The following is an 11,166-nucleotide window of genomic DNA, read 5'->3' on the forward strand; positions in this document are numbered from 1 at the left end:
AATAACGATATCGTTCTCAAAAACGTGCACTTTGAAACTCGTTTTCAAACGTTTGCGTTTTCAGGCTCCCCAAAACACCGCTGACGTGTAAATCAACGACCAAAAATGCATAAAAAGTTTTCCGTTTTAATACGTGTTGTCTAAACGGCCCCTTGTATTTTTGTTGTATCTAAATTTGTTTGTTAATGAGATCTGAGTTTCAATAGAAATACGGATAAAAGATGTAAAATTGCTGCAAGTGTGAATGACAAATGTGGTAAATTTACATAAAAATAAGTGAAATAGCAATTTTACTGCGATTTAATGGGGTTTCATTGGTGAAAGTGAAAGTAGCTTTTGTATTTGTTTTAGTAGAACTACTTTTTTTAAAGGCTAGCTTTGAGTAGTTTGTAGTTTGGTAAGTTTAACAGTGGCAGTCAGGGGCGGATCCGAAGGGAATGTTTTTGGAATCTTGTTCGGAAACACTCTTATTTTTGCTAATCCAGTTTGGTGCCACTAGTGCGGAAATGAAAATGCAGAAAAGGGCAAAAAGCATGGACAATTGTGGATGTTGTGCTTGTGTTGGGGTTTTGGGGACGTCAATATAAAAGTGTATCTGGGAGATCTGAACACAATAATCATGCCACATTTTAACTGTTGTGATAATTCATTTGTCTATTTTATGTTTCCTTTTTTTCCTGTTTGTGTCAACACAATGCAATAGAGCTCGAAAGTAAGTCTTCGCCTCACCTTTAGATACAGATCTGTTGTGTGCATGCAAATGAGAGCTTGTATTTCTATCTGATGAACTGAGAAGAAAACAAAATGTACACGCCCTCATTTGATAAGTGAAATTCATTCTCTAAAACAAATGTACAAATATTTTTGAAAAGTGCATCAGGCATTATTAAATCTTTTACTTACACATACTTTGAAAATAATTTGGATTCTTTTTTCGACAAGCGGAATATTAGAGACAATTAAGGACAAGAAATGTAACTTTTTGACCACTTATTTAGGACAATTGCTAATTAGCAGAATCTTATTAAAACCTGTCAAGAACATAACCAGGTTTTTTCTCTTAAAAAAAAGAAAACTATCATTTATATATTGCTCACATTGCCTATTTTTAGGACCAATTTTTTTTTAGTGTAATAGTATTTTCATGGCACTTAAGTATATTTTTTATATTATAAAGTATATTCTTATAAATATATATTAGTAAAATTATGAAATTATGTATATATTATATATATGGTAGTATTTGTTGCACTAAAGTATATATAATTAAATAATATATAATATTGTCACAATGCAATATATCTTAGTGGTCCTACAAAAACTTGAATTCTTGAAAACTTACTCAATGAATTCCAGTTATCAATGATAGAGGGTGTTTTCTTTCCATTGTTGCATGAATGTGATTATTTGGGACGTTTAATCAGACAGCCACTGATTAAAACTAAAACTTGACTTTGCTTCCATGAGTCGAAGGATGACTGTTCCTGAAATGTTTCATTTACATCCTCTTTTGTTTCATACGGCCGTAAGCATCTTTGGGCTCATGGAATCCGAGTTGCTCCTGAAACATTTGTCTCCGCTTATCCCACCCTCCTCCTCCTCAAACACCCCACCACCACCCCTTCATTTCCCAGTCGGATGACCGATAACAGTGCAGATGTTAGCGAGTCATAATGTGGATCGGCCGGCTGCTGAATTTTGCCGGTCCTAATTCAAGCACTGAATTATTTCGCGAAGCCTATGCAAGCGAGGCAAACGGGCATGAAGTTTGCTTCATCTGCACGACGCTGCCATGAACGATTGCATTTGTTCACTGCACACAGAGCAGCATGTCTGCGCGCAAGAAAACACACACAGGGAGAAAGACACAGAACCAGCTCAATGTCTCGGTGTGGGATTGTGCGAGCGAACAAGAGCTCTCAGACGCGAAGGTCAGCGGGTGCCCGAGGGAGCCTCTGGATGACTTTTATCCCAAAATGCTCTGCTCCCTTTGCCCCAGCAGGAGCTAATGTTCAGCACACACAGAAAGAGCCTCATGAATGAAAGTCGGTTCAGCATGCAGGCTACCGCTTTTCTCTAATGTACCCGTGATGTCAAAAGCGGATGCTTGCCAAATGCATTAGAACAATAGACGTAGAAACGGGATGCAAAGCCCTCCAAATAAATTAGATTTAGTTGTATATATGCTTTGAAAAGCTTTTCATGTCAAATGTGGCTCCTCTCTCTCTAAACGCTATCGGTCATCCAACTGTAAAATGAACGTAATGGAGCCATTTTCTCGAGACATACTTACAATATTTCAACAATTGGAATTAAAAAGCAATTATGTTTGTGTAGATGAAGTGCCTGGATTCCCCATTGCTGTGGGAATGTCCCAGTCATATTTCACCACAAAAAAAAAAAGTTTACTTAAAGAAAATTCTAATTATTTTAGGACCATTAATATTTTGACATTATTTTCATGACAGGCATTGCCATTTAAAATGGTGGTATTTATTGACTTTATTTTATGCTGATTAAAATAAAATAAAAATGTGTAGTATTTTTTTTTTCACACAAAATATATTATATATTAAAAAAAATATATTTTTTTATTGTAAAGTAAATAAAAAAATAAAAAAAACTTCTGCTGGTTTAAACAGAAAATCAAAATTTTGTTTTGTTTACATAAGCTATTTTATATTAGAATTGTTTTAATGTAAAGCAAATTAAACAAATTTTTACTGTAAATTGATTATTTACATCAGCTATTTTATATTTTAAAATATTCTAATATAATTTAAATGAAATATCTATACATAAATAGAAAAACTGTTTATAGATATAATGGGAAATACACACACACACACACACACACACACACATATATAAAACAAGGGGATGTATTACAGTTTTCTTTTTCACACAAATTGTTTATATTATAAAAACATTTGAATTCCACACAATTGCCTTTATTACTTTAACTTTTATTTTGTTTACATGAATTACTTTTAGTATAACATTCTAATTAGTATAAATGTTTGCAAATTATTCATATATTTTATATAAATAAAAGTTATATATATAGTTGAGAAAAATGGGGAAAAACACAAAAGTAAGTTGAAGTATTACAATATTGAGATCCTTAGGGCAAAAAGTGATGAAAATGTCAATCCAATCATGTTAATGGTCCTAAAACAGGGTTAATTTTCCATATACAAAAGATAATTCCTCGTTTATTCTTTTGACTAAGTGGTAAAATCTGATCTGGCCTTGTTCTTGTGTGATTCATTCAGTAATCTTTGGACAGACTCAGGACATGTTTTTCTGTTGTTCTGCTGTGTGAAGCTTGATTCGCGCCCTCCAGTGGTTGGCAGCAGAACTGCACTCTTTGTATCAGTATATATTACCCTCTTAATGCTGCTCTCCTGGGTGGAAATTGCTACATCTGGGCCAAACACCTTCCAGTCCCCGGAGGCCGCCCTTACTCCCTCCTCTCTGATCTGAACACAGTTTAATTAGAGAGTTTAACCCAGAGCTTAATGCGCCAGCTTACACAATGAATTGCGAAATTGTTGCTCTTTCTCAGCAATGATTACAAATATCTCCAGTTGTGATTCAATCCCTTTCCCCCAGAACAGAAAACAGCTTTCTTGTGTTTCTCCCTTGTGATTGCGGAAACATTCTGCAAACCGCAGTTTATGTGTGTTACATGCCCTTGAGAACGAGAGAAGAAAGCACTTAATGTATAGTGAAGATAAGTAGCTCCTATGAAACCTAATTAAATGGAGCAGATGAATAATTAATGCTAGTAGTATGGATTTGAGTGAGAGGGTTGGTTTACAAAGCTGTGTGATGTAGTGTTCAGTTCTTAGAGGCTATTTATCTCCGCTTCCTTACAGTTCACACTGATCAGTTTATAATATAGCCAAACCATTATTCAACAGGATTCATAGTCGTTAGTTTAAAGCAATGTTCCAGGTTCAAAACAACTTACACTCTATGGACATGCTGTCGAGAATCACCCTAAAAAAATTGGACTATTCTTCAGTTTGTAAAATAAAATAAACAAATACTGCATTTACAGCACTTACAATGAAGTCTATGGGGCTTTACTAACCCTCAAGCCATCCTAGGTGTAGGACTTTCTTCTCTCCGCCAAACGTCGGGTCAGAGGTCACTCTTACGCCGTAACCGACTTGCGCACGGCCATAACTGGAAGCCAGTTATTCTACATAGATTCTTATAGATTTTTTTCTTACAAAAGCGCATCATTTTGCTTCAGAAGGCCTTTATTAACCCCCTGAAGTCGTATAGATTACTTTTATGATGGATGGATGTTCAAATCTTCAAATCTTATAAAGCCAGGATATTTTTAAATATAAATATGGCTGAAAGAAAAAAGTCATATACTCCTAGGATTGTTTAAGGGTGAGTAAATTACAGCATCATTTAATTTTTTGTTCATTTTCTAACCCTTTAATTCTTCTGTAAAAATGTTGTTATTTGACCTACAAAGTTTACAAAACATCCTTTTAGTGAAGTACTAGCTTATTTCTCGTACGAGCAATTTAACATAAGACGATGTTCTTTGTCTGTAAGCATGCCAAGGCAATGTATACGCAATGACCTTAACCAATCATAACAGTGGCCATTTACTAGCAAGCCTTAAAGGGTTAGTTCACCCAAAAATGAACATTATGTCATTAATGACTCACCCTCATGTAGTTTCAAGCCCGTAAGACCTCCGTTCATCTTCGGGACACAGTTTAAGATATTTTAGATTTAGTCCGAGAGCTTTCTGTTCCATGGCATACTGTCCATGTCCAGAAAGGCAATACAGACATCATCAAAGTAGTCCAAGTGACTACAGTGGCTCAATCTTAAGTTTATAAAGCGACGAGAATACTTTTTGTGCGCAAAAAGTAAACAAAAATAACGACTTTATTCCACTATTCATTTCCTTCTCTCTGGGCCTCGAGCTATTTCACGTAGTGTAACTGCATAGCGCGTCTGTGTTGTACATCACACGTAGGCTCACTATTGGCCGACGCTGGTCATGTGTGATGCGTGTGACGTACAACACAGACGCGCTACGCAAAAACACTACGTGAACTCACTCGAGGCCCAGAGAGAAGGAAATGAATAGTGGAATAAAGTCGTTATTTTTGTTTGTTTTTTGCGCACAAAAAGTATTCTCGTCGCTTGATAAACTTAAGATTGAGCCACTGATGTCACATGGACTACTTTGATGATGTCTGTATTGCCTTTATGGACGTGAACAGTATGCCGTCCATTGACTTTCAGTGGAGGAACAGAAAGCTCTCGGACTAAATCTAAAATATCTTAAACTGTGTTCCGAAGATGAACGGAGGTCTTACGGGCTTGGAACTACATGAGGGTGAGTCATTAATGACATAATTTTCATTTTTGGGTGAACTAACCCTTTAAGGAAGCCTTCCCTTAAAAACAGATCATTTCAGACAGAAGGTCAGTATGAAAGTTGCAAATTATAGTTTTTTTCCATGTATATATATATATATATATATATATATATAATTATCTTTTTTTTTTTGTTGTTAAAAAAAAACGTTATTAGCATTATAAGGAAACATCAAAGAACATATTAAAATAATTTAAAAAAATCCATGTCATGACCCCTTTAATAAATAAATGAAGAGTTCAGATGCAAAAGCCTTTTCTTCTGGAAAGATCATTTTTATCAAGGTCGTATCTATAAGTTCAGTACTTTACTTAAATGACTATTAATAGGTTATTTTCATTGCCATTTAAGTGAAATTTCTGAACTTAAATATACAAGCTTGATAAAAATGATCTTTCCAGAAGAAAATTTCAGATGGCACTTAGAGGTTTTTGCATCTGAACTCTTCAAATGTAAATGTAAATATGTTTGAATGTTGTGTTTCATACCCTTACACATTTAATTTGAATGTTAGCGGGTTCACTGGTTGTACATAGTCATGAAATAATGAATATAACTGTGTATAGACGAAGTCAGTAAGCGATTTTATCACAATACAGTTGTTTTAACTTGTTTAAGGTTTAATACAATGTATAGTTTAACATTTATTGCCCGACCCCATAGACTTCTACCATAAGTGCATTACTGTTATTTCAAACTAAACTCTAAATATCTTCATAGGACCAGAAGTGACTGGTTTGTCTTGTAAATTTTGTAAAGTTTTGTAAAGTAAATTCTGTAATAATTTTTGATAGGTTTTTAATCTATAATTTATCCCTATGTCACTAATAACCAGAAAGTCTCTCATCAGAGCTTTGTTCCTGTAAGAGGCGTGGAAAAGAATATTGGAGAGACCTTCCCAGCCTCTTCCCTCTGAAGTTTTAACTTGCATGCGCCTCAGTCCTCCTTCAATCCCTGCATTCTCTCCTCATGTCTTGTGCATGTCCTAGGAGTGCTTCTGAAATGTGTGGCTTGTGAATGGAGAACCTGTCAAAAGATTTTTGTACTGACCGCTTGCCACTATTGGGCTCTGAATGGTCTTGTGTTCAGATTAAGAAGTGTAAAAATGGAGCAACGCAAGCTGAATGACCAAGCAAACTCTCTAGTGGACCTTGCAAAGGTAAGATAACGAGTTGAATGTCTGACTAATGCATGATGGGAAAATAGGAGGTCCAAATTGTAAAGCGCACATATATTGTAAGTCTACAGGTGTCAAATGAACAGACGTGATTTTTAAATTTGTTTAATTCTTTACGTTTCATCTACAATATGGTTTTCGTATATGGTGCAGATAATTTGTTTCCTTACAAAGATCAACTAAGCATATTGTTGATGTTTGTTAATTTATTCTTTTTCCTTCACGAAACATTCTCACGTTGGCTTTTGTTATTTATTTCCCTCGTTCTACGCACAATACATCATGCTGCTTAATGGTCCGGAAAAGCTTTCATCTCCTGAGAGAAAAAAGGAATAACTGATGAGACACCTGAGATGTTAAAACAGCCTGATAAATTTGAAGCACTGCATTTGCACTTCCCTTATGGCCATATTTTAGACGGGCTTAAGAGCGAGCCTTGGGGAACACCAGGCTTGCTGCCAGCCTGACTCTGCAGAACCCACAGAAACCTGGGAAAGGGATACACTTGAGATCTGATGAGTCAGCTGGAACAGCCTCTCGCACGAGCACACACACGCCGAAGCTGTGACATTCAAACATCCGCAGTGGTCACTTCCTAGCAACCTCTGTCTGGGCTTTGCCGAGAGAGTCGTTAGTTAGTGTTACCCAATTACCCTCCTGTCCCGCACCTCCCAAAGAAACCGGAGCGGGTGACATTGAGGCGGAGCGTGATATGACTCATACTGGTTTCAGCCTCCTTTTATCATTGCTGTAATTGCCTCTCACCATAAGAGGGCGGTATAACATTAATCATGGCAGCAGCTGCTCCCAGTGGCAATGAATCCTATAATGCAGCTTAAAATAACTTAAGCAGCTGCAGTGCTTCTGCACCCTTCAGACAGCCGGCAGACCCAGATACGTCTGCAACTTCTGTGACCCGTTTTTTCTTATTTTTCAAGTTCCTCTATTTCATTTTTTGGTTTTCTTTAGAATTTTTTTTTTTTTTAGAAATGTATGAAGGCAGTTTGTTCATATTTAGTGGTGTCTGCTAAGGCAAGTGTCACTGTTGCACATACTTAAGGTGAGGGATTTAAACAAACCTCTAAGCCAAAGTATTAAACTTCGTTGCATAGCTTGTCACGCTACAGACATGAATTGTGCTTCAAATCATGTGGCTTTTTGAGAAAAGGTGTGCTGTTACATTTCTAAGCCATCAGCCTAATGAGTTTTACCTGGTGGATAATAGGAGGGAAAAAAATCACATTTAATTAAATTAAAGGAGGAAGCTGAGCCATATCTAGAGACTGGAATATCAGTGTTATACTCTTTTGATTTATGTCAGTAAGCAACCACCCAGAATACCGTACTAGCAAATGCACAGAGCTCCCTAGCAACTACATAATAATGTGCTAAAAATAGAGAGACCACCTTTGTAGAGATTGACTGATATTGCTCTTTTAAGACTGATGATAGCGATTAATTTTTTTAACGTATGAAAACCGATATGCTTTTGTGCATTAGACTACAACAAACAATATGCATTTTGAATAATTACTGTTGTTGTTAAGCTACACATTTCTAATTCGAGGCAAAATGGCTGTTACTCAAAAGGATGTGTAATGATCCAAATAATACATTAAGTAAGTTACTTTATCTGTGAATTCTGTGGTTAGTTCCTTTTCCCCCCCATCAAATGTTGCCATTTATTGTTTGACTCAATAAAAGATCAAGCATTATGCATTGCTAATATTTGCACTTTTGTCAATGGTTTTTTTTTTTTAATATTGGTAAAACATTGGTTTACCAACAGTTCATCGACCGATTATTGGCATCGTAACAATTTTTTTTTTTTACCAATATGCACAAGTCTTGAGTAGTTAGCTAGTAGTAGCTAGTCTTATAATACCAGGCTGTTTGACCAATCTTTTATGAATCTCTGTTAACTATACCCTTTTCCCCGCTTCATCTCAGACTCAAAACATCATGTACGACCTGGTCTCGGACCTTAACGAGCGAGGCGAAGACATGGAAAAGAGGATTGGGTTGCTGGAGACCAAACTGGAGACATTGCTCAGCAATTTACAGGCTCTTCCAGGCCTCATCAGTCAGGTGATCAGCCAGCAACACCGGGACTTTCTGGAGGTGCAACTCCAGCCATTCGACAAAAACAGCCACGAGCGCTCGCAGTCCGTCTCCCGGCGCCGGTCGTCCTCCACCGCGCCGCCCACTTCTTCCGAAAGCAGCTAGAGCTGCCAGCCCAGCCGGCGTCTCCGGAGAAGACTTTCGCCATCATATGGCCAAGTTGCATTTTACTGTAAAGCCTTATGGTTTCAATAAAGTATTATCCAAATTCTGATGGCACCATCAGAGGTTACCGGGGATAATGCATTTGAAATGGATAGCTTCCACACATATCTTGTCGGTTTGTTTTTTTTTGTTTTGTTTTTTTTACATCAATAAATGATGCTGTTTCTCTGTTGACAGGATCACAGAGAGACTTTTCTCAGTAACTAATGATGGAAAGATGGGGCTATCAGGTGAGCAAGTCCTTCCGGGGGACTTAATTCAGGAAAGCAATGTGATGACCTCAAACGGCACTGAATAGTGCCGGACTAGTGCTTCCTACCGAATTGTCTGTCTCTGCGTATGTGAATGAGATCTGACCTGTTCCTAGAATCAACAGGCATTAATAACTCTTTATTGAGGAACTAATAGCATGTCTGAACCCAAGATGGGCAGATGAGGAATGCTTCCCCTCCCTGTCCGAATAGCGAAAACCCTAGATTTTCACTCTCAAAGGAAAGCATATATCTTTTAGGTTAGAAACGGCATCAGCTGTAGTGTTCTTCTGTTGTGAGGCCTCTAAAAGTGACTATTCCGGGGGCCCTGTTGCAAACAATTTACGAAATGAATGCATCTGAATCTATACTTGCACTTTTTATCATTGCACTTCAATGCTTACTGACTATAATATGAATTTTTGTTGCTCATTCAAATAAACAGACACCTTTAGTCATAGGATAATGGCCAGAATGTACAACGATAATGATTGTGTAGGCTACGGCAAGGGCAGAATTGAGACCTCGACTGAAATGACTGTGCTTAAAATGTAGATGTTAGATCGCTGCTGTTTATGCACCAACGTTTCAAACTCTCCATTAGTTCCAACGGCAATCTGTGGGATAGCTGAGAGGAAACGCTCTCGGTTCACTGTGTGCTCTACGCTTAAACAGACTTCAAAAACCAGAAGAGATCTACTGGATGCTATTTATAGATCTATTTGTTGATCTGTTTAAGAGCAGCAACTATCTTGTATATGTTTGGAAATGCCTATTTTTGTATATTAATGAGGACAAGCACACCTCCAGATGCGTATGTCTTTCTCGAAGGATGTGTGGTAAAGAACTGTGTTTGAGTGTGTAAGTGGAATGTAGACCAAAGCTTTCAAAATGGGCAGAAAGAAGGGAAATGGATGGCCGTCTGGGAAACCGCGAGCTGAACCGTACCATTGTTCTGTTACGGGTTTCTTTAGGATGGCCCTCTGGCATGTCCTGTGAATTCAGCCTCTGTTTTTTTCATACTGGTGTTAAAGGTTAAACAAATCCACAGCACAAATCAAAATAAAGGAGTTTCATACTTATTTTCCAAGCAATCGGCCTCACGCCATTCTAAATGTGAACACAAATGTCTGTCTGATGCAAAGAACTGTATTTATTGTGGAAGAGAATACGACCGGCTCACCAAACTTTACTATCATTTATTGATAGCATGTTATAGATAGATCTGTGCACTTTAGATTCTAAAGATATATGATGGGTTCATGTTGGATATATTGGTGCATTTCATAACAACACATCCCAGAATGTCATTAATGGGTCACAGAACCTAACGAAACGATGGTGGATCCAGCAATTTCACCAACATAGAAACTATGAGTGATTAAATACTGTATGCAAAATGAATATAAACAATAAAATGAAGCTATTTAACAGAAAAAGTGTGTTTGAGCATTGATGTTGTATATTTCATGAAGTAGTCCTTTGCCCATGTCGTGTTAGCTTTGAGGCTGTATGCTATATAACAGTTAGCAGCAGGCTGTAAAATGTAGTCTTTCTCTTTTCTTTTCTTCTTTTTTTTTTTTGTCCAATCAGTTACTTTCTAGAGTGAGAATGAATGCCCCTCCAATTAATGCCAACTTCCTCAATAGGAAATAAGCCTGTTGGTTATTAAAATAAGTGGCACATTTCTTTCGGTTATTAGGCTATAATGGCAGTTACATGGAAATACTAATGTGTATTATTTATCTTTTATCTTGTTGAGCCCTTGAAACAATCAGTGGCCAATAATGTATATCATATCATATTTAATATAGCCTATTATAATACATTTTTTAAATACTTCAAAAAAAGAAAACACTGCAGGGCACCCGGCTGATGATGTCTATAACAAATTTAATTAAGCTTTTGAGATCACCATGAATATTTAACAACTAATTAATGAATTGGGTAAAATCTAAATCATTAGTTGAAAAAAAAAAACAGTACATTACTGATGATAGGCCTGCCTGGTCAGAGCCGTTAAATGTGTT

At 36.9% G+C, this 11,166-nt stretch overlaps 1 protein-coding gene across 2 annotated transcripts in view; it reads left to right on the forward strand.

Moving 5' to 3' along the window:
- The window catches only part of kcnn2 (potassium calcium-activated channel subfamily N member 2), a gene marked incomplete at its 3' end in the record, with an annotated part of 38,400 nt that extends 29,411 nt beyond the window's left edge, over positions 1-8,989 (forward strand). Inside the window, exons 7-8 of one of the 2 annotated variants that reach the window (XM_081354070.1) lie at positions 6,512-6,581; positions 8,550-8,825. In XM_081354070.1, the coding sequence (XP_081210196.1) occupies positions 6,512-6,581; positions 8,550-8,825 (346 nt within the window). Of the gene's footprint in view, positions 1-6,511; positions 6,582-8,549 lie in introns of both variants that reach the window. The other variant, XM_081354069.1, reaches the window with a different exon arrangement.
- Positions 8,990-11,166: the final 2,177 nt, after the last annotated feature.

The sequence above is a fragment of the Scardinius erythrophthalmus genome (assembly GCF_964197995.2).
Source record: "Scardinius erythrophthalmus genome assembly, chromosome: 23".
Lineage (NCBI taxonomy): Eukaryota > Metazoa > Chordata > Actinopteri > Cypriniformes > Leuciscidae > Scardinius > Scardinius erythrophthalmus.